Source organism: Parasteatoda tepidariorum, chromosome 5 (genome assembly GCF_043381705.1).
Source record: "Parasteatoda tepidariorum isolate YZ-2023 chromosome 5, CAS_Ptep_4.0, whole genome shotgun sequence".
NCBI lineage: Eukaryota > Metazoa > Arthropoda > Arachnida > Araneae > Theridiidae > Parasteatoda > Parasteatoda tepidariorum.
This window is the reverse complement of record NC_092208.1, coordinates 3,906,013-3,931,395: the sequence shown is the minus strand read 5'-3', so window position 1 is coordinate 3,931,395 and position 25,383 is coordinate 3,906,013. Positions and strand designations below refer to the sequence as shown.

Genomic DNA, 25,383 nt, shown 5'->3' with positions numbered 1-25,383 from the left:
GTGTTTTTAAAAAGTGCTTATTTTAATCAAGAAAATAAATTAATATAATCAAGAAAAGAGTTCTTTGTCAGAAACTAGTTATTTTATCATGATCATGTNAGGCTTTTTATATTACACTTTTAAGAAGAAACAAAACAGGTTTAAATAACTACATATATCTAGCTGTATTTAGTTATTTCCTTTTGTATTTTATTTTCACTATTTTCTTGCTTTATCTATTTCTTTACTCTGTTTTTTAAGTTTAAAATCAATAAATATGAAGATGCAAAGTATAACAATTTTTGTTATACCTATCATTTCAATGAATGTTATTATAATGCTTTTTTAAATTTATTGTTCTGTTTTTGTCGGAGAAAATAGTAACTTTGGTAAGTCATGAAAATTTTTTGGTATTATTCATGAAAAGTCATGGATTTAAAAATCTAAAATGTAGCAGATACCATGTATGTAGAACTTCTTTTAAGGAATTCTTCATGACTTAAAAACGATATAAAATGATTTAAATTACTTACAAATAATGGTGGCCAAGGTAATTTAAAATGAAGCCAAAAGTGGAATATTAAGGAGTTGGCAGCTCGCTTATTTGAATGTGCAAAAAGAAGCTACTAAACCTAAGATTGCAAAAGTTTCAGAATGTTCAGTTTTTATAGAAAAAAAAAATTTGTCCACTAAATGATACTCTACTTCTTTGCAATATTTTTACTTAATATTATTTATATTTTAGAAAATCTAATACATCTTTATTAATAAGTCTTAGGGGAAAACATCTTAAAATTTTAATTTCCAATGAAATTTTCAAAAAATTACATTCATTTGCAATTTTTGAATAAATTTATTATTTTAGAATCCCTTTCCTTGTCACCAACTGTGTAGTGTATCTACCACTACAAAATTATAATTCCAATTCACTAGTATATAAGACATGTTAGCTCAATTTTATGGTAGGGTACCTTTTCATAGATGAGGGTTGACATTTATTGTAACTATTATCCCCACATTGGTGACCTGGACGTGATGTGAACATGCCTACCTTGACAGTAACACCCACTTCGATATGAACATGCTTATCTTAACAGTAACTCGACTCTATGTTGGGATACCTTTTCATAGATGAAGGTTGACATTGTCGATAACAAATCTCCTCACATTAGTGACCCGGACGTGATGTGAACACGCCTACCTTGACAGAAACTCCCACTTTTTAAACATGCCTACTAAGATGGGTGGTCCAAATTAGACAGTTGACTTTCTACTTGTGACTACGACATTATCCACCTCCTCGTGCTGTTGCTACTTAGTCTCGATCACACACAATGTCTGTCTGTATGCACTCGACTGCGAATGGCAACAGGATAGCAACCATGACCATGAACTTTATACAGCTCTCACGTTCAGCACTCAAAAGTGCAGTGATCCTAATACGGCTCTCCCGGCTTCTCACAAAACCACAATAAATCAACTAGTGGTATCTGTTTTTCAAATTCTATCACAGATATATTTCTTGTGAGGGAGTACTGTAGTCTGTCTACCACTACAAAAATATAATTCTAATTCACTAGTATATAAGACATGTTAACTTGATTCTATGATGGGGTACCTTTTCATAGATGAGAGTTGACATGAACACAAACTGTAATTAAACTTTGTTAAATACTTCAACATCACCCTATAAGTTCTAAATGACAAAGTATCTTTGTATAGAACTTAGTTTTCTTTTTTAGCTGAATTTAGAGAAACAACAAAGAGAGCAAGAAAAATTAAGACGATTGCAGGCTGAGAAGGCTGAAGCTGCCCATGAAGCAGATAAAATTGAATCTCTACATTTAAAGGAACAAGCAGAATGGTCCAACACTATTGAATCTAAGATATCTGAATTAAATACAGCTGACAGTGAGGTCGGTATAAAATTCTGTACAGAAATGACATGTTTTTTTGTTTTTTGTTTTCATTTTTACCAATTTTAATTCTAATTATATAATTATTAAAATTCTGAAAGTTTTTGGAAATTATCCAAAAACAATATTTTTATCGATCCCTTTTTTCTGGCTTATTCTGCCATTTTCTTGTATTTTGGAGACATATTCTTCATAGATAAATAAATAATTTGTTTGTATATAAATAAACTTAAATGAAGAAAGTTCATTGTAGTAATATACATGGTGTATAGTATTTTTTAGAGGTGCTTATCTTCGATTTTCGGTTTTTAAAAACCCTTAAAGGTGTTTTTTCCAATGGTGTTTTTAAAAAGTGCTTATTTTAATCAAGAAAATAAATTAATATAATCAAGAAAAGAGTTCTTTGTCAGAAACTAGTTATTTTATCATAATCATGTAAAGTCCTTGAAAATTATTTTGCATTTTATTAATGTATGCAATGCTTAAAAAGTACTTAAAAGGTGCTTATTTTTTGTTGAAAGATTTGGCTACACACCCTGATACAGCTGCTGAAAAAAGTTGGGGGTGTCTTGTACAAAATAAAAACAGAATTTCCCCTAATTTACCTAGGAAGACAAGTGTTGCCTATTTTTGACAGGTCATAATTAGTATCACATAGCAGCCATTTGTGTGGGAGTCGTTCCATGAATGCATTCTTTGTGCGCACCAGTCCCGCAGTGGACTGATCGTTAAGACACGGTTCCCATCAGATCACCGAAGTCAAGCATCACTGGCTGCGGTCAGTGTGCGGGTGGGTGACCACTTGGATCAGTCTGCGTAGGGACCGAGGGTGTGCGGTATTGGTCCTCGTTAAACTGTGCTACCGTAAAGTGCTCGACTTCGCGTGCAGGTCGTCGGGCTACCGAAGCGGGGGTCCCATTCCCTCTGCAAAGGATCAAAATTGTGATGGCATGTCTTCGGATCATCCTCAGGGATGTTTCCCAGACCGTCGCCAATAGCCCATTGTGCAGCTCTAGTGCGACGTAAATGAACAACAACAACTTGTGCGCACCAGATTGAAATATATTGGTAATCTGGATATTTCTCATTCTGGTGTCTGAGCATTTTAATTGGATATCCTCATGGTCGATTCACCCAGGCTTGGTGTAGGGGGAAAAAAAGATGAGAGTTCTTCTGTTATACTAAAAATTTCATTAAAATTGTAGTTATATTTCCATAGCTGCCAACTCTACTGGACTTTGCCAGTTTCTCCTGGTCTACTGGTTTAATAAAAAATCACCTGGTTTTTTTAGATTTTAGAAAATTCCCTAAAATTGTGAGTAAGTTTCCTAAAAATAATCCCTATTGAAATAAAATTTTTAGACAGATTATTATTGCTTGCTTGAATGCTTAGATAAGTATTACTAATACATAATGAAGCGAGCCTGATTTATAAAAGTCGATTAAGAACCTTTAATTTTGTTCTAAAATGTTCAGTTTATTTTTTATTCAGAACTTTTTAAATTGATTTAAAAAATCTTTTAACTGTCGTTGATGAATTCAATACATATTAATATTTAAAATTATGAGTAAACATAATACATAACATAATCAAGCTCATTTATAGTTAATCAAAACAGGAAAATTTGACAATCTTTCTATTTTGATGACTATAAAAATCCCTAAAATTCCTTATGTATACAATATTTAATACATTATGAAGCAATTATCATGAAATTTATATTATATTGCGAAATCTCCTGGTTTTTTTTCTTATCCATATCCATGTTGTCAGCTATGTATTTCTAAAGTTTTAGAATTATTCTTATAAAAGATGAGAGTTTTGTTACACTAGAAATCTACAAAAATATACTAGAAATCTATAGAAATTTCAATTTACTTTTAGCTTAACAGATGACACTAAGAAATAAAACTTTACAAACTGATAAATGCGTTTTACAAACAATCCCAATGTTTACTTTTATGATGTTCTTGTATTTTTTTTCTTCTTTCCTTTCAGAGTAAGAAACTAGAAATGGAGAAGGGCATTTTATTGGAGCATTTGGAAACTTTATTCTCATTGAAGCGTAGGAGGGATGCTGTGAGAGACATACAGAGGAAAGCTTGCCAAAAGTAAGTTATGTGAGACAGTGGTCCCTAAATTATTCTGAGCTGTTGCTCCCCTGAGTTTAGTTTAGTGTTTTTATCATTTCCCTTTTCAAAACATATTTATACTGTATTCATCCAGATTTTTGAAATTTATTAATACGTTTTTAAGAACATAAATTAAGTTACAAAATTATTGTAAATTTTTATGCATGCTCCAATGCGAACTAATTACTTAAGCAAAATAAATTGTTAGTACTTTAATCTTAAATTATTAATATATATATATTAGTGTACCAAGCATGCTTGGAAACTACATAGGGGAATCTGCGTCGGGCTGACCACCCAACTGGAACATCTGTTCTTCCACTCCAAAGGTCAAGAAAACTGAGATAGGCACAGTAGACCTTGGCCCTCGATGGGCTGTCGCGCCACTGAGATTAGTTTAGTGTAGCAAACCAGTATTTTAAGTCACTTTTTGTTTAATAAGATGATTTTTTTCTTCTTTTGTTAATTTTTTAGTACAGGGAATTGTATTCACAAATAAGGTAGATCACTTTTAACTTTTAATCTATTTATTTAAGTTGTTTTCATTTGTAACGAGAAGACCTTACTTTTCAAGGAAAGTTGACACAAATGAAAACAACCCCTTATGAATAAGTACTAATTTCTCTTGGAACATGTCTTTTACTCGAGCATCATATTTTTGAACCATGAAGTTTATCATGCAAAACAATAATAGGCAACAAACTATACGTTTTTTGAACTAAATTTAACTTCTCATCAGATAGTTCAGGATTTTCCAAAAATACAGAAGCATTAGAAATCAGACTGACCTCCCATGAAACTGAAATTATTTCATTTAACTTTATGATTTATTCAATTATTATATCAATATTCAGATTATTAAATTTTGATTCGTAAGCTTCAAAACATCAGTCTTTTCTGAATATAATCAGCTCTCTTTAGTGGTAGAAGTTGTGTTTTTTAATTTTTTCATAGTTTACCCAATTATTATTTTTTTTACAATAAATAATCTAATTTTCTGACATGTTGGGCATCAAATTCTGTTGAATGACCCTAAACTTTTATGGTAAAAAATAACATTAAAAGTACCATAAATTTTTACAAATGAAAGATTTGTGCTGTTTAGAAGAAATTCAGGTCCGTTAACGGACCCTTAACAAAATATATTTTCATAAAAACGAACCCTTCACAAAATAATTTATCTTTTAATCGGACCCTTCACAAATTTGTTTATCTTCAATATTGTTTTGTTAATCAAATAAACCCTTCCCGGGGGGGGGGGGGGAGAGACNAGGGGAATCTGCATCAGGCTGACCACCCAACTAGAACATTTGCTCTTCCACTCCAAAGGTCAAGAAAATTGAGATGGGCACAGTAGACCTTGGCCCTCGATGAGCTGTCGCACCACTGAGATTAGTTTAGTGTAGCAAATCAGTATTTTAAGTCACTTTTTGTTTAATGAGATTTTTTTTTTCTCTTTTTGTTAATTTTTTAGTTTACGGAATTGTATTCACAAATAAGGCAGATCACTTTTAACTTCTAATCTATTTATTTAAGTTGTTTTCATATGTAGCGAGAAGACCTTACTTTTCAAGGAAAGTTGACACATATGAAAACAACCCCTTATGAATAAGGACTAATTTCTCTCTTTTACTCGAGCGTCATATTTTTGAACCATGAAGCTTATTCTGCAAAACAACAATAGGCAACAAACTGTATGTTTTTTAAACTAAATTTAACTTCTCATCAGATAGTTCAGGATTTTCCAAAAATACAGAAGCATTAGAAATCAGACTAACCTCCCATGAAACTATGAAATTATTTAATTTAACTTTATGATTTGTTCAATTATTATATTAATATTCAGTTTATTAATATTCAGTTTATTAAATTTTGATTCATAAATTTCAAAACATCAGTTTTTTCTGAATATAATCAGCTCTCTTTAGTGGTTGAAGTTGTGTTTTCTAATTTTTTTCATAGTTTACCGAATTATTATTTTTTACAATAAATAATCAAATTTTCTGACATGTTAGGCATCAAATTCTGTTGAATGACCCTAAACTCATATGGTAAAAAATAACATTAAACATACTATTAATTTTTACAAATGAAAGATTTGTGCTGTTTAGAAAGTAGAAAAATATATCGTATTACATCACCATAGGGTCTGTTTTGAAGAAATTTAGGTCCATTAACCAGGGTTTGTTGATTTAAATCACGATTTAAATCAAATTATTTTTTTGAAAACATCATTGATTTAAATCAACTGATTTTTTTTTATCTATACGTATATATTGATAATTTGAAAGTTAAAAAACAGTGTTTTAAATTATTGATACTTTTATAATTTTCTTTTCTTAGTTTTAAGATTTATTTTAAATAAATTGCTGCATTAATTAATTTTAGTTCACGAAATTTTCTTTCTTGGTGTGTGCTAAATTCCAACACATTTGAAATTCTTTTGATTCTTAAGATTGAAAATATAGATTAGAGTACACATTTAATGCTGCCTTAATATAGACTTGCATAGCTGTAGCAAGTAGTAAATAACCATGAATTTTTTTTCAAAAAAAATGCAAATAATGTTAATTAAAATCTACATTATAATATTTTATTGATGGAAAATGTGGAGTTATATTAAAAAGAAATTACCCTAATATGCCAAAAATGGAATGAAAAAAAAGGCTGATGAATTCAGATATTTTTTTTCCTGATATGGTGTCATTTTTCCGTTTCAAACTCTTTCAAAGTCTATTTGAAGCAGCAGAGTTATTAACTGGTAACTATTTTTTTTTCTCATAATATGTTTGCAGTATCTTTGACTTTATCAGATTTTCTATTAAGAAATTTTGTGGAAAAAAAATCCCAATGAGTACATAGATTTTTTTATATTTTTTTAGCTTAACTTATCTATTTTGATATAGGATTAAAAATGATATTTTAATATAAAAATATATAGATTAAATATTTATTTATTTTTTGATGAATGACTACATTTATAAATACAATCTATTACATTTATTTTGTCATATTAAAAATCAAGAGAAAAAAAAATCACAATTTTAAATTAAAATAATGGTTTGCTAATTGAAACTTTGTTGTAATAGTTAAAGAACAGGGGTCTGTCCAAGCCAAATTTACTACTGCTTAGCAGTACCTTCACAATATACTTTTTTTTTTAAATTTTATTTTTGTGTCTCTTAAGATACGATAAATCCATATTTTTGTGTTGATTTCTTAATATACTTTTTAATTTTCACAAATTATGTCTAAATTTTCACAAAATAAGTAGCTCTCAGAAAAACTTAGACATACCCCTGAAGTATTCTTTAAATTCTTTATTTCATCTAGTCTTTAAATTTCAATCTTGCATTTGTTTCAAAATGGTTGCTATGCATTCAAAGCTATGTATTATAATGAAAAATTATTTTAGTAAGTTAGAGCTTCTAAAATATTGTTATAATATAGTTTTAATATTAACTTAATTTTGATTAAACATTTATAAAGTTTTTTTAATCATGAATTAAAGTTCTTAGAAAATATTTGAATAAAAATCAAAAAAATCTGATTTAAATCAAAAAAATCTGATGTTTTTGATTTTTTTTTTTAAAAATCAAAAAAAATCACGAACCCTTAACAAAATATCTTTTCATAAAAACGGACCCTTCACAAAATAATTTATCTTTTTATCGGACCCTTCACAAAATAATTTATCTTTTTATCGGACCCTTCACAAATGTGTTTATCTTCAATATTGTTTTGTTAGACAAATAAACCCTTCCCTGGGGAGAAAGACTGCTCCAGACAAACTAAGTTTCCCTAAGTTTAAGTTCCAAATGTAGTATTCTAAGAAAATATTTCTATATTTACAAACATCGTGTGCACATTCTTATTGATCTTAAACGAAAATTTTTTTTTTCTAAATAAATAATTGATCAATTTATATTTATTCATAAAATTAATAGAATATTATGTAAATAAAATTTAATTTCTGGCAATTTTTTAAATTAAATATTATAAATTTTAGAATTGTTTAAGTTTACTTAATGCATAATGCATTAAAAGTGATGCATTACTAAGTTGTGTTATTTAAAATATGCCTCAATTGAAATTATTAAAAATGTGAGTGATTTTGTTTCCATTATTTGTCTAGAATAAATATTCTGTGTTGAGCAGTATAGGCTAAATACCAAATATTTGTATGGTGCATCTCTAATTTAGTAGCAGCAATTGTTGAGCAGAATCTTGTATCTACTTACAATTTAAAAACTTATTGAAAAGGTTTTCAGCAATTTTTGCAATAACATGACACTATTTGCACAAATTCACAAAAGCATGACCCTGGTTGAAAGAAGGTGACTTAATGCTTATTTTATATTCTCAAGTTATGAGTAGTTTCTCGCAATTTTACGAAAACAGGACCTTTTACAAAATGTCTGGACAGACCCCTGATCACAGTAGCAAATTAGAAGTAAGGTTTATGTTAGATTTTTATGTTTTCTTGTTGCTTTTAACATATTTTTCCATTTCATGTCATTCAGTGGATGTTATTAAGACTCTAAAACAGGGTTTCTTAACCTGTGGTTCATGAACCCCTAAGGGGTCCATGAGTTATATTTTGGGGGTCCGCTGACTACTCCTAATTTTTAAAACGTTTGGAAGCCTACCCATTGCTTGTAAAACGAATTATGGCAGCTATAATTCCGTTTGCTACAGTGTATCTTTGCGAAGCGGGATTTTCCACAATTGTGATAATAAAAACATAACATCGAAATCGATTGAATGTTGAACATGATATGCCCGTTTGCTTTGTTGAAAACCATCCCCCAATTCAATTTGTTAAGTAAGGAAAAGCAGCAGCAACCTTCATATTTAAAATTTTAATTTTAAAAATTTTGTATACTATTAAAATAATAAAATTAAATGTTTTCTAATAATTGACGTTTTTTGCAATTATTTTTTTCACAGGTCTGTGACTTCTTAAAAATTATTAAAAGGGGTCCATTATATCTAAAAGGTTAAGGAACACTGCTCTGAAAACAATTGCCACTTCTGATTATCTTCTAATATAAAAAAAAACTTATGAATCTGTTTCATATTAAATATTTTTATTTATCTTGGCAGGAATGCTATTGATTTCGTACAATTTACTCATTTATTAAAAATAACTATGTGAAATCCTTCACCTTTATTCATCTTATTATTTTATAAAAAATGAGGAATCTCTATATTTTTTTTTTCAGAATACAGACTCTCTATCAGCCCAATGAAAAAATGAGGAAAATGTTGACTGAAGTAAAACACGGCTTGGTATAAAATCATTTATTTTTCTATATAATTTTCATATTAAGTGGATATTAAAAAAATTTTAATTGTTTTTTGTTGTGATATCATTATACTTATTTTTTCTTTTCTTGCAAGTGGGGAAGAATCTTTAAAAAAAATGAAATCATTTCACATAATATTTCTTAATAATTAACCTTTTATTTAACACTCTAATTTCTTTAAATGTCTTGTTTTACATGGCTGCTGAAATATATTTAAAAAAACATTGACATTTATTTTGAAATTATTCTATAACCAGTAGTTTTCAAATAAATTGAGTCCACCTTTCTGTAGAATAAAGTGAGTTTTTAAAGGGATTTTAAAATGGAATATTTATTGGTTGATAAGAAATTGACAGTTTGGATCAAAATAGAGTGTTAGTTTATAAAAACATGAGTTTTATATGCCTATAAAAATATAATTTATTAGTGTCTTTCTTTTTGTATGTTTCTTTATATTAGTTCAATAGTGTTTTGAATTAATAAATTTGTCCGCCATTACTATTTTTATAAGAGTGTAATTCTATGCATTTAGAGGGATGTTTGTTTACATTACAGTTTCTTAAAAATAATGATTCAATGGGTCTGTTCAGGGTAAATTTACTACCGCTCAGCAGTACCTTCACAAATTCAACTTTAGGAAAAACGGTAGTTTCAGAAAATACTTTTAAAAAAGCAAGTTCTCATGTATACCCCGTTCTCATTGCAATCTATAAAAAAGTAAAGCTTTTATGCTAACTGTCTTTTACGAAAAGGTAGCAGGTATTTGTTCAGATAGGGCAATGTGGTAAGCCTAACAGGTTGCTTACGCCATTTCAAAGCTAGTTTTTTCCCCCGCTGAGTTTTTAAAAGTGAAACGACGAGGCTCTCCCTCTATAAACTGTACAGAAAATTGAAATTCAAACATAATCTTAAACACTATTGTAAATTTATTCTAACAGACCTTTATTTTTTATGAGGCATTTTTTTCTCTGAGAAACTTTTTTCTGTATCACATAGTTGAAAATGTTCTCATAATGAAAATAACTTTAAGTGCAAGTACTGTTAAATGCAAATTTTTTTTAAATTTGAGTTAAAATTTAACCATGGACAATTGTTTTATGGATTTTTAAATTTAGATACAATTTTAGGTCCAAACTTTTACAATAGAAAAATTATTTTTTAATATATGGGGAAAAATAAATAAAAATTTACCTGTCTTAAATGCTTTTTATCTGTAGTGGCAATTTTTGAAAATATCTTCTTACATTACCATATTTTTGCGTTGATATTTTAATAAAATTTTAATCTTCACAAATTATGTCTAAATTTTCACAAAATAGGTACCTCTCATAAAAACCTAAACAGACCCCTGAAGGTGCTTTGATTTTCGTCTTCTAAAAGCCCTTAAAGGTGCTTTTTACGTGGGGTGTTTTTAAAAAGTGCGTAGTTTTCCCTTTTCGAAACTGAGAATTTTTTCTCTACCCTGTCGATTTTCGCCACACTTTGCTTTTCACGTTGTTCTATTCAACGTTTTTACAATTCATTCCACCACAATCCATTTTGGCTTACATTCGGTTCATAGCGTTTAAAAGTGCCAATCATTTTATACGTTTGATTAAATACCTGAGAGTCCGCAAGTGTGTCTACTGAGCTGGATTCAGTGACATTTTTACACCTGATGTGCAACTCTGCTGCATTTTGCAAGATATTCTCTATTTCAAGCTTCATTTTCCACCCTCTGATATCGAACCAAAAAATATCTCGATCATTTTATAATGGTTAATATAATCAACAAAATAATTATTAGTCAGAAACTAGTTATTTTATTATGATCATGTAAAGTCTTGGAAAATTATTTTGCATTTTGTTAACGCATATAGTGCTTAAAAGGTGCTTATTTTTTCTGAAAAGATTTGGCTACGCACTCTGTATTATGCGGATATTAAAAAAATTGTAATTTTTTTTGTTTTGTTGTGATGGTGTTATACTTAATTTTTCTTTTCTTGCAAGTGGGAAAGAATATTTAAGATAAATAAATAAAATAATTTCACATAACTTTTCCCAATAATTAACCTTTTATTTAACTCTAATTTCTTTAAATGACTGGTTTTCCATGGCTGCTGAAATCTATTAAGAAAACATTGACATTTGTTGTGAAATTATTCTAAAACTAGTAGTTTTCAAGTAAATTTACCACATTGAGTCCGCCTTTCTATAAAATAAAGTGATTTTAAAAATGAATATTTATTGGACAATGAGAAATTAATACTTTGGAATCAAAATAGAGTGTTAGTTTATAAAAATATGAACTTTATATGACTACAAAAAATTTAATTTATTATTGTTTTCCTTTTGGTGTGTTTCTTTACATTAACTCAATCGTATTTTTACAAATTTGTCCACCATTACTATTTTTATAAGAGTGTAATTCTATGCATTTTGAAAGAGGGTTGTTTATTTAAAATACAGTTTCTTGGTTTATCAAATTGTACATGGATTGACTATGTGAAGAAATAAAACATTATGTTATCACAATTGCCATTAAAAAAATTTGTGCTGTTTAGGGTGATCATTTATAAAACTATTGTGATGCCACAATAGCATATTTCCTAGCTTTTAAAATTTCTTAAATTTGTTTATTTTTAATCATTCTTAATTGAATTTCAATTAAATTAAACCAATTATTTAATTTTTATTACATTTTATAAGAAGTGGATGTAAATTATTTTATTCTTTTCTTAACAATCAATGTAACAGCTGACTTTTTATTTCAGTACTAATGTAAGACTCATTAATAATTAATTATCATTTTAAACATTACATATTTTTTCTTATTAGTGTAAATTTTCCTACCAAAAGAAAACTGTTTTATTTCTATAAAATTCGATATAATTTTTGAAGAGATGCCTTGAATTAAAATGTAAAGAGATATAATTATTCCATTTAGGAATTTGACTATAAAATGCTTTCTGCAATGAGTGATCTAAATATCGATTTAGATGAAGTGATGGCAGCAAAAGAAAAAATTTCAATGCAGATTGCTCTTGAAAGAGAAAGGGAGCTGGAAATCCTCCAATTATACCAGTCAGTATTATATTTGTTCTTTATTAACCCTCCGCGTGTGGCTCAGTTTTTATACTTTCCTGTCTTGAAATACGGGGCGACTTTTTTTGACATTTTCTTTATCTATATATGTTACAATTTATCTTCTTCTTCTATTCTTTTAAAATAACACAAGAATTTAAATAGCTTTTGCATCTTCTAAAGATAGGTAATACGGCTCCCGCTATTTCAGAGGGCAGGGTTTATAAGTTAAAAAATTCGTGAGATATTTTTATTTTCAGATGGATATAATTTTTAAACATTTTATCTCGAAAAATGTTACAGAAATTTTGTAAAAAAAAACCAGAAAAGGTCAGATTTATGGAATACTTCCAATCCGAATCACTATCTTCATAATTAAGATACTTTCTTTGTTATTCCCACATATAACGCTGTTGACACTCTTCAAATCCATATCTTTCATAAAGGCTTATCCCGCGAACGAAAAACAAAGAGCATGCAAACTTACTAATACTAGGCGAAAAAAATCCAGCAAGATAGAAAAAATTCATGAACCCTTTAGTGCCATCTACCAGCAAAAATAAGCATCAAATGATGTTTTTTTTTTAACCTACACAGGTAAATAGCTGTATCAGTATTGAAACTAGGGGGGGAAATTCTTTGCCCGCGATATTAACTTGACCTGTAGTCAGGGACGAAGCTGATACCTCGTTTAGATTGCCAGAGCCGTACGCGGAGGGTTAAATATTCCGAAATATTATAAACATTTCAAAACTAACTGATAATAAAATCTAATGTATGATAATGTTTTTAATAATAAATGATTATGATATATTCTGAATGTAGAGCCAAATAATACCTGTACAATTTAGAAGTTGTTGTTTTTTTCCACTCACCATAACCTACTTTAATCTAAGTATAAATATATAATAGCATTAATTTATGTAAATCCAGTTTAATTGCCAATTAGAAATCTTGATTGAACTTAATGTAACTATTTTTAATTTAAGTATTATGTTAATAAGGTTAACTATAAATGAAATTTAAAGTTACAAGTGCAGAAATTAAAATTAATACTAATTAAGGTTTAGTGCCATAACTATGCAATTGAATTCACGGAAGCAAATTTATAAAGTTTATCTATCATATAAAAATCATGCAACTATTTTAACTTAAAATTTTATGTTAATAAGGTTAGGTACAATTTAAAGTTTTGAATTGATTCCTTAATTCTAGAGAAAAACCTTAAACCAAAAAACCTCTGATTTTCATTGGAAAAATGCTTTCCCATCAAAAGTTGCCCTTTGGCATTTGAGAACAGACGTTTTTTTAGTGACCCAGGAGTTATGTCTCACTTTCGGTAAATTTGGGCCCAAGTAGGTTTGATTCCTGACAGAATTATGATTCTATTCTTGTTGTGGTTGTCGTCGGCCATTAAGGCAGAAGAGGACCGATTGTTCTAGTTTTCCAGTGGCACCATTTGTGGCCAAGAATTTGACTTTTGCCATACCCATATGTCACACCCGTTTATAGGGGATATCCATTCATTCATCTACAGATCGTAATTTTAACCTGAACCAGAGAACAAATAATCTCCAATTCAGTGCCCCAGACGTATAATTTGTGATGGGAACATGGAGGACCTTGTGACCCAACAGATTCAGAGATGATTGTGCTTCGGAAAAAATCCGGATTTCTGGATATTTCGTGTACCGTGATCCGGAATCCAAGATACAGAATTTTCAAGAAATCATCGATCTCATTTTATGCATAAAAATTTTTTTATATTTTATTTAAACATATTAGAACTAAAATTTATACTTGGCATCTCTTTCATTTGAAGATATTTTTTCTGGTAGAGTATTAAATGTGATTAGAGATAAAAGTAAACTTATACATAATTATTAGTTTAAATTATGCTGCATATAATTTATTTATAATTTCATGTTGAGAAAATATCAATGATTTAATTTTATTAAGACATAAATTTTTTTTAATGCATTATTATTGATTTTACTCAAAATTTTCAGGATTTTTGAGTTGGGCTCATAATCTCCCCTGCAGATTTAATGTGCACCAGTCACAATTTACTACACGGGGAGTCTTCGGCAGGCTGGATTTGAACTCACGAATCTGAGTCCAGTGTCATGCCAACCAGGCCCTGTCAGGAAGATTTAGATAAGCAAACTTGAAATTTTGATTAGCAATCATAAATTTAAAATCATGAAGTCAAAAAACAATAATAATTTAGAAGATTTGTCTTTCTTTTTATGGTGAAATGCAGTACTGCAAAAAATATAACTACTCTAAAGTAATAAATTATTCAAAAAGTTTCAAACAAGTTTCTATAAGTTTTATTTTTACTATTAAACTAACTAGCTGCAAATTTTTGTCAAAGATATTCAAAATAATGAAGTCGCAAATGGCAGTTGTTTGGATGTCTTTCATGCATCTTGTATGTTTTTTTATTTAATTCAAAATATTATATGGTTTAATATATTTTCATGTGTTGCAGAGAAGAAACTTCTCGAATATGGGAAGAAAAAAAGGAGCAGTGGATGTTAGAATTGATTGCCTGGGATGAAATAATGAATAAAGTATGTATATTTTTTTATTTGCAATATTTGTTTCTATGAAAAAAATTGTGCTTGTTTTTTTTTAAAAATAAGAAACTTATTTTTTTAATGAAAATTTAGTTTTAAATTAATAATTGCAATGATTTTTGCATTGTTTTATCTAATTGAATGTTTATCTATCAATCCTCTGAGAAGAAATATGTTTCTTTTGTATCTCTGTAACTTTTATGTATTGTGTGAAATAAAGGTTTTATCTAAGTTATAAGCTAGTGTACACAGGATTGCCACTCTACAGGGAGAACAGGGAAAACCTGGAAAAATGCAGGAAATTTCAGGTTTTTCCATACAAACTAGGAAAATACAGGGAATTTTATTTCTTATCTTCTTCTCTTGAAAGTGGTGACCACTCAATGCATAATCTGTGGGGTATTTAAGGATGACATTTCAGCTATACTTAATTATTTCATTTACCATAGCATTATTTAGGTGTGCTCTGCTGTTCCCTTTTTTTCTTTAAGTTTTACCAGCATTTAAAACTAGTATAGTTAGCCGAATATAGCTCACTTAAGAGCACAGTGATTGTGTGTTTAACCCACTGGCGGTTAAGCAAATGGGCAAAATTAGGAGAATGTTTCTCCCCAATATATTATTTTCCTGTCTAATAACATGGAAAAACTGGGGGGGGGGTAGGCAGAAAGTACTGCAGGTTATAATATGATTTTTTACATGCAGGAACATTCCACTGTATTTTAATATGTATAGTATGGGTAAATTACTCAATTCTGAGAAAGCAATATTTTGTAAACATGCACATAAAAAATGTAAGCAACAGCATAAAAATTAATGTACCAATTTCAACTAAAATATTTTCTAAACATTTTTTAATAAGTATGGCCATTATACTAACCTTCTTGCATACCTACTTTAGATTAAATTAGCATATATTTCCTTTCTACTTTGCAACTCTATTTGATATAATTATTGAATAAAACAGGAGATTCATTTGAATTATTCATTCTATTGCAGCTTATTAAATCTCTGGTGAGTCAAATGAAAGAAAAAATTGACTTAATTGAAAGTGAGGAGAAGAGGCTGATCAACCTAAAAGAAAACCTCTTAGAAGAGATAGACAAAATAAATCTGCAAACCAAAGATAGCTGCATGACTCTAGAAAGTAAACACCGATATTACGTCGACCAAGTGGATAAATTAGTAAGTTAAAATATAAACAAATTTTTTTTTGCATTGTTCTATAACTCTGTAGGAAAAAGGTGGATGATGCATACTGGAATATTTCTGTCTTTTGTGGTGGTCATTCTGCTTTATCTGGAAGAAAGATTTATGTTTGACACTATCATTTTATTTCAGCATTTAACTAAAATGATGTTCTTATAATATTTCTTAATAGTAATTTTTAAATTTAGTTGAAGAATTTCGTAACGAAATTGAACCTAGCATCAATTTTAACTTGACCACAGTTGGGCACAAGCTCAAAATTGGCTCAATAAGAACGTGCACCGAATTACCAATATTGGGATGTCTAGATTTTTTAATATTGGTCCTAGAATGACCTATGTAGGGCTTACATTTGCCAATATAGAACCTATATTGGCTAAATAATAGAAATAAATTAACGGGTGAATCCGGCAATTCTATACAGAACCAATATTTGTTGTAAAGTGGCTGTTAAATATCAGATGAATCGGAAAATTCCATATAGGGCCAATATCTGAAGTATAACTGTCCTTTGAACAATTATTGAGCCAAGATTAGTGAATGTTGGCCCAATGAGGGCCTAAGTTATTTTGCTGCTAGGGCAGGTGCATCACATTTTAATTTTTTGTAATTCAGATTCTGCCATAAAACGAACTCATTCTAACCTATTTGAAATAAGATTGGAACCACAAATTCATTCTCATTGAGCATTTGTTTCACCTACATTTTTCAAGAGTATGATATCAATATCACTCACCTCACTATTTACGACTATTTTCCTCATAAGGCGACTGTGGCAACTTTTTTTTTGCTTGAAAAGGTTAAAAATGCAACTATTTTCTGGAAAAGGAGGCTATTGAGAGAACTTTCTGTATTCTTAGTGATATTTTTTTGGCATAAATTGGGCTGACAACCTGCAGCCCACAGGTGCTTATGAACAAAATGATTTTTTTTCCTTAAAAAATAAATGTTAAATTACAAATTTGAGTCATCACATTTTAATGCGCACAATTTGCACAGATTCCATTGTAAGTCTGTTTTGTTTCTCGATCGTCGTTTCAACGATTATAACTGCAAAATTCCGCATGATTTTAAAAAACCCAATTTTTAATACGATATTATGACGCATGAATTCCGAATTTGAATACTATATATGTACTTGCTAAATCAATTATTGATAAAAGGGATCATTTTTTTGAAAAAGTATGTTTTTTTGATGAAAAAGTATTTTCTTGAATGAATTCCAGTTATTAAAAGTATTTTCTGCAAATATACAAATTTTTTTGATATGAAAATATAATATTTGAACACTAGTGTTTAGATAAAATATTATTATATTTGCCGTCAACTTGACTAATTGGATCATGGTATATGACAATTAAGTCATGTAATAAAATTTTAGTCATATTAGTGAAAAAATTTTGTTTTTATTTAAGTAACTATTTTCATTCTTGAGGCTACTAAAGGCAACAATTTTGTTAATTTTTTTCTGTGGCTACCTGACATGGTAAACTGTAGTTAGGTGTTTTTTGGCATGCACTACACCAGGGGTTGCCAAACTTTTTTGATCATCGACCCGCATAAAAGTAATTTTCTGCTAATTAAAATAAAACTCTATTAGATACTGTGTTTGTACATTTATTTTATGATTTTGAACATTTATTAAAGTAATAGTACATAGTGTTTTATGAAAAATATATTAATGTTGAAATATAAATACCTTAATATTTATGAAATAATAAGTAATTATAAGTAAGTAGAAATTTCTTACTTTATTTTNTGCTCGTTTTTTTCTGTGGCTACCTGACATGGTAAACTGTAGTTTGGTGTTTTTTGGCATGCACTACACAGTGGTGCCACTTTTCTGTCCTGAGATCAGTCTTGAGAAAAGATTTGTATTCCATCTTCCAATGAAAACAATGTTATTTTTCTTACTTATTGTAGTGTGTCTACCACTACAAAAATACAATTCCAATTCACTACTATATAAGGCTTTTTAACTCAATCCTATTTTGGGGTACCTTTTCATAGATGAAGGTTGACATTGTCTATAACTACTATCCCCACATTAGTGTTCTTCAGACATGATGTGAACCCACCTACCTCGACAGAAACTCCCACTTCAATTTGAATGCACTTACTTCGATGGATGATCTTCGTTAAACAGCTGACTCGCTGCTTGTGACTGTGACATTATCGTTGCTTCACAGTCGCGTTTACGCACAACGTCCTCCTATATATATACACTTTACTGCTAATGGTGACTCAGGAGCGACCACGACTGTGAACTCAATACAGCTCTCACGACCAGCATTTAAAAGTACAGTGATCTTAATACAACTCTCCTGGCTTCTCACAAAACAGCAATGAATCAATTAGTGGTACCCGTACATCGAATTCTATCACAGCTCTAAATCTGGTGGGGGAGTTCAGTAGTGTGTCTACCACTACAAAAATATAATTCCAATTCACTAGTATATAAGACATGTTAACTCATTTCTATGTTGGGGTACCTTTTCATAGATGAGGGTTGACATTGTTGATAACTACTATCCCCACAATTATGATAAAATGATTATATCTGATTTCTTAACACAATGAAGGAATAGGACTGCCTGAACATCTGCTTTTGTATTCAAAATTCATATTGTGAAATCCACATCTGCTTGAGTTTGCATCTTTTTTCTGAGAGGTTGAGTTGTTCGATGAAGTTAATACATGATTATTTTTTAAAAAATGGAATTCATGAAAATGCGAAAAATATTCTGATGAAGTGGAAAATGTGTAGAGATATGAATAGCTCCAAGGAAAAATTAGTGATGTAATTCTGAGATTAACATAAAAAGATATATGAGGTTAGCAGTTATTTTTATTTTGTTTGCAGTAAAATAAAGACTATAAATGTTTTTTTTTATCGAAAAATTATCTAGTCATTGATATAATATTGGGCAATTTTAAAACTCTCACGCAAATTGAACTATAAGCATACCTGCCAATTCTCCTGATTTTTAACGACGACTCGTGTATCTTACGACTATCGCCTGTTTACCCGTATGTTCTGAAATTTCTCTCTATTTGTAGGATAAATTTTTAAAACGAAATTGTTTGGTAATAAAATGTCCGCTAATGGCAAAAATACTTCTCTTATTCCTCAGCCAATAGTGTTATTGCCAGCACTGCTGTATGTTGAGTGTTTAAGTACCCCTTGCAGTCTGGCTAACTGAGGGAGGTTATCGTGGTCTTCCTCTCCATGTAACGCAAGTGCGGATTAGTTTCATCAAAAACGTCCTTCACAAAGGCAAATTTCTGATATTGATCCAGGAGTTCCCTTGTCTTCTGGATTGGGTTCAAAATTACAAGGCTGTGAAGTTGAACTTAAGTAGCCGTAGACCCAAAATTTAGTCAGCTGTTTAACAACAGTTATAAAATAATTAGTAATTAGTTACAACAATTATTATTTTTTTTTTCAATGGCAGGCACTGAATTTGAATCTTTGCCTATACTATGCCAGAAATGTTGCTCTTTTCGCGTTACCCAGTGGGCACCTGTGAACCAAAGTCACGGAGGCGAGCAACACTGCCCACGCCACACTACCACAAACCCGTTTATAGGGTGGGCCACATTCACACATCATACACACACACAACAGAGGACAGCACAAAGAGAGAGAGAAACATCCATGCCCAGAGCGGGATTCGAACCCGCAGCCTATGGCTTCGCAGTCAGGCACGCTAACCGCTCGGCCACCTGGCCGGCGTTACAACAATTATAAATAATAAGTAATGGTTTGAAAAATTTTCTTCAGATTAAGATTTATATACTTATTTTTCGCTAAATGTAAGTGCTTATATTATTTCCAATTTGAACAGGGAAAACCTGAAAAATACAGGGAATTTTAAAATCACCTAAAATGCAGGGAATTTCGATTTTTTCTTCACGAACTGGGAAAATACAGGGAATTTTGTTTCTTACTTTTATCTTTTAAAAAATGGCTCAAAGTGTAATCTATGGGATATTTAACCATGGTGTTTCAGCTATACTAAACTATTTCATTCACTATAGCATTATTTAAGTTTGTTCATCTGTTCATCATCAGCAATTAAAACTAATAAATATAGTTAGTCTAATATAGCTCACGCAAGAGCACAGTAATTATTGTTTCCTTTCAATATATTGTGTGTAATATGTACAGGGAAAACACGGGGAATTTTTTTTTCAGGTTTGAGTATCAACCCTGTGTTTAGGTTTCTGCTCGAGGTATCAGCGAGAGAAAGGGAATCTTTTTCTTCAATCTACTACGTTAGCCCTACAGGGACGAGAAACTACCCTCCCTGAAATACACTATGCTTGTTTCCATAGAAGCAGATGGCCTCAGGCTTGGGGGGGGGGGAGTTTTTACTGTAGACAAATTATGCAACCCAGAGTTCATGTTTCCAACCACGAACAAAAGTGAACCCCGGGCAAATCATGAGAAACACCCCCACACCATTATGCATCCACCACCATAACAACCGGATACTTTTAACCAGATAGTATATTATTAATCACAAAATGGTTTTTTCATAAGATGACAGGACACCTGTAATCACCTTCATTCAAAACTATTTCATAAATAAAATTTCAATTTATTTATGTTTTTTTTTTAACAGAATGAAGAATTTCAATCAAAAAGTAACAAAAGGCCAGTTGATACCTAGAATTCTGGGGCAAGCATCATACTGACATTGGATCATATTGAAGCAAACTGTTTATTTTCTTACATTATTATTATTACATCTGGTCAAAATTCTTTTTCTGTTTATTTCATTGTACTTTTCATTAAATATTTATTCAAATTATTGCTCAGTAATTGTTGATTATTAAAATTTGCAAATTTTTTATTAATATATAAAGAATTTTTCCTATTTAATTTCGAAAGATTTTATTTTATAACCGACATTTAACAGCCGATCCAACTTTGCATTTACGACTACCAATGTTCAACTCCGTAGCTCAACAAGGGAACTCCTGGATCAAGTATTGAATAAATTTGCCTTCGGGGAGGACTTTTTAATAGAACTAAACCGCATTTGTGTTACATGGAAAGGAAAACCTCACACTTAGCCTAACGGTAGGGGGGCTCTAACCCATGATCATATTACCACTGAGGATATTTTTCGTCAGCACTCTGGTCGATGCGAGCCAGGTGCCGAATTCGTATCGACCAGCCATCACAGCTAAGTTACTATTGATTTAAATTTTTTTTTTCACTTTATAACCGTCATTGAACAGCTGACCCACTTTTGGGTTTACGACTACCAATGTTTCGACTTGTCATTTTGAACCCAATCCAGAAGACAGGTAAACTCCTGGATCAAGCATAGGAAGAAATTTGTCGTTGTGGAGGACTTCTTATGGCTGAACTTATCCGCATTTGCGTTACATGGAGAAGAAGACCTCCCACAGTTAACCTGCGGGTAAGGGGACTCTAGCCCATGATTCGTCTATCACTGAGGTTATTTCACGTCAACCCTGTGGTCGGTGCGAGACGGATGCAGAATTCGTATCTTCTAGTCATGGCAGCGATTCGAACCCTCGTTCACCTCACTAGAAAGTTAACGCTCTATCCCCTTTGAATTTTATTTTATAACCGTCGTTGAACAGGTAACCCAATACTGGGTTTACAACAACTAATGTTCAACTCCGTAGCCTTGTCATTTTGAACCAATCCAGAAGACAAGGAAACTCCTGGATCAGTACCCCCAGAGGTATTGATTTGTTATGGGAGTATGGGGGATTTTGCGACTCGACAGATTTGACGTGCATCAGTCACCATTTACTACACGAGGAGTCTTCGGGGGATCGAACCCACGACCTCTTGGACATGGGCTCAGTGCCCATGCTGTGACTTTCGGTATATTAAAAATATAGTTGAACATATTATAGCTCCGCTAAATTTAAATTCGGCCCTGTTAGGAAGACAGTTAGTTGGATTCTCAACTGGAATGTGGACCCATGCCGACTACGCCCTTGAGGATCCATGGCATGAACAACCTGATCGACGTATTTGTCGTACTCGTAATGAAATAAAGGTCGTATGTAAGAGTGGACGTTATCAGCAAGGACACATGCGTGTGCCTTTCACAATTATAAGTCCACTCAAGGTATGCCACGAAAGCATTCCCCAGACCATAATGCTCCCTCCCCTAACTTCTATCCTTTCGGTAATTGTTAAAGGATATTAACTTTTAGACATTTCATACCACGCGCGCCCACATTCATCTGTCCAAAGGAGCATAAAAACGTGATTTTTCAACAAAAAAACTCCTGCCACTGAGTGGACGCCCAGTTGTCGTACTGGTGAGCAAATTCTAGCCTTAATCGCCGATGAAACAGCAGTCATAAGTGCATAGAGTTTTAAAAGATGCTTATTTTCGTTTTTTAAAAGCCCTTAAAGGTACTTTTTTCATTGGATGTTTTTAAAATGTGCTTAATTTTCCCTCTTCGAAAATGAACTTTTTTTTTTAACATGTCAATTTTTAACACGTATTATGCAAAAGCCTGCTTTTCACATTGTTATTCTATTCAACGTTTTCACAATTCATTCAACCACTGGCTATTTCGGCTCACATTTGTTCATAGCGCATGAAAGCTCCAATCATTCTACATTTTTGATGAAATACTTGCGAGTCCACATGTGCATCTACTGAGCTGAAATCTGTGAGATTATTGCATTCTTATGTGCAACTCTGCTGCATTTTGCAATATATTCTCCATTTCAGGCTTCATTTTCCACCCTCTGATATCCAAGTGAAAAATCTCTTGATCTTTTTATGGGGGCTAATATATTCAGGAAAAGAGTTCACGAAGAAAAGATCAGAAACTACTTATTTTATCATGATCATGCAAAGTCTTTGAAAATTATTTTGCCTTTTGTTAATGTATATGATACCGGCAAAGTATGAAGTCCGGCATTGTATGCAGGTAGAATGCCTAAAATTAGCCGGTAAAGTATGAAATGATTTATATTTCACACATTGCCTAGACATTCTATAGAATGCCAAATGAGAAACCGGCAAAGTATAAAATACATCTCAGATACTGACCGAAATCTGGAGAGTCGACTTTCACCGGTGAATGTCAACAATCACATAGTCTCTTAGGTGAATGTCCGAAATATTTATTACATCCGATTTGATATTAATTTATTCGCGGATATAATTACATTTATTCGATATTTTACTACTTACTGACGATAGATTAGAAGATAAATACCGGGCAAATGTAGATCGGCAGTGGCACTGAACCTTAAAAAACATCAGTGTAGAATATACCGGGCAAATGTATACGAGGCAATGGCACTGAACCTTAAAAAAAACATCAGTGTAGGGTATACCGGGCAATGGCACTTGACCTTAAATTACCAGTGTAGGGTATACCGGGCAAATGTATATTGGGCAGTGGCACTGAACCTTAAAAGAACATCGGTGTAGGATATACTGGTCAATGGCACTTGAACCTTAAAAACATCAGTGTAGGGTATACCGGGCAGGGGCACTGAACCCTAAAAAATCTTCAGTGTAGGATATACCCGGCAGTGGCACTTAACTAGACCTAGTATATATTTCGGACATTTACCAATGGTCTAGTTAAGTGCCACTGCCCGGTATATATTTACCCAATACTCCAAACACTGATGTTTCTTCTAATCTATCGTCAGTAAGTATTAAAATATCGAATAAATGTAATTATATCCACGAATAAATTAATATCAAATCGGATGTAATAAATATTTCGGACATTCACCAAAGCGACTATGTGATTGTCAACATTCACCGGTGAAAGTCAACAATCACCTTTCACTCTTCTAAACAAAGAATNGTCATTCTATAGAATGCTTAGGCATTATATACAATGCCTAGGGAAAGTATGTAATAATACTTACATTTCATACCATGCCTAAAAACATCCGGCATTCTATACAATGCCGGCGTTTCTTACTTTGCCGGTAACATATATAGTGCTTAAAAATATTTTTTGTTCAAAGATTTGGCTACGCACTCTGATATACCTGGCATCTACTGCGGAAACCCATACGCTGCAACCGTCGTTGAGGAGACACATGAGTTCTGTAACGTATCATAAGCTATATCAAGAACTATTCAGTTTTTCTTTTAAATAAAAACTTTTATTAACAAACACAAACATTAAGAAATATGCAATACCCGTAACGGGATAGTGAAAACATCATAAACAACTGGAAAACCCGTAACGGGATATAAGGAAACTCAAATTCCACAATAAAACTAATCTAAAAAGAATCAACAACTCTGTCGTTCTAAATATTGACTTCTAATTTAATCGTCTGCTTTTATTTTAAGTTTATCTCTTTATGCGTTTACTTTATTTTAATTATGATTTTGCAAACCCATTATTTCTTTAATATTTTTAGACTTTACAATCGTCTGCTTTTATAAATTCTTTAATATTTTTAAACTTTACAGTTCACTTGAGTGGTCATTTACTTACCGGTTACTCGTCTGTTCACCCCTGTTATATATGGCCCGTGGGGCACCCACCACGTAGCTGATTTTAGATAACACAGTACAGTACGGTATATTTTTACAGGGCGCCACGCGAATAGTTTACAAAATTAGCCGCTTCGGAAATACTAACACCTTTGGTCCGAAAGCCGTTGATTATACACTTTTGTCGGATAAATCATTACATCACTGATTGGCAGACGAAATGGGCTACAGGTGGCGTAGAGCAGAACTCTCTACCTATGTCAACACTTCGCATGCTTTCACCATTAGTCATAGGAGAAGGAAGTATATAATTAATGTAATAATTCTATGTAAGTTTCTGTCTTGATTTCCAGATGGATTAAAAACTTTTCAGTTTAGAAACTCTATGGAGCTGAAAACTACATTGAATTTCGTAGAAATTAAAAAAAAAAAAATTTGACAATTGAATACGAAAAATGGAAAAGAAAGTGGAAAATGTTGTAGTTCATTTCTATACAACTGAGAAGAGAGGGAAAGGGGTGGGTCACGACATGGAACCGATATTCTCCCCAGATGGCGTGTTTGAGCGTTGTGATCGTGAATTGCAATGATTTCCTCGAACGCCCTTTATATACCTTCCTAGGCAATGTGCTGCCTTCTATGGTTGGTTATTTCAAATTCACGTCGAAGGTCGATGGCAGTCACATTAATGTGACTGGACTATGTA

General features: G+C 31.4%; 1 protein-coding gene across 5 annotated transcripts in view; it reads left to right on the top strand.

Annotated features, from left to right (window-relative positions):
- LOC107449459 (trichoplein keratin filament-binding protein) overlaps window positions 1-21,015 on the top strand; it is a 43,294-nt gene extending 22,279 nt beyond the window's left edge. For 4 of the 5 annotated variants that reach the window (XM_043047769.2, XM_043047771.2, XM_043047772.2 and 1 more), the window contains exons 8-13: window positions 3,895-4,007; window positions 9,254-9,320; window positions 12,264-12,400; window positions 14,895-14,976; window positions 15,982-16,167; window positions 20,820-21,015. In XM_043047769.2, coding sequence (XP_042903703.1) covers window positions 3,895-4,007; window positions 9,254-9,320; window positions 12,264-12,400; window positions 14,895-14,976; window positions 15,982-16,167; window positions 20,820-20,867 — 633 coding nt within the window. In that variant the 3' untranslated portion in view covers window positions 20,868-21,015. Of the gene's footprint in view, window positions 1-1,721; window positions 1,896-3,894; window positions 4,008-9,253; window positions 9,321-12,263; window positions 12,401-14,894; window positions 14,977-15,981; window positions 16,168-20,819 lie in introns of all 5 variants that reach the window. The other variant, XM_071180930.1, reaches the window with a different exon arrangement.
- Window positions 21,016-25,383: the final 4,368 nt, after the last annotated feature.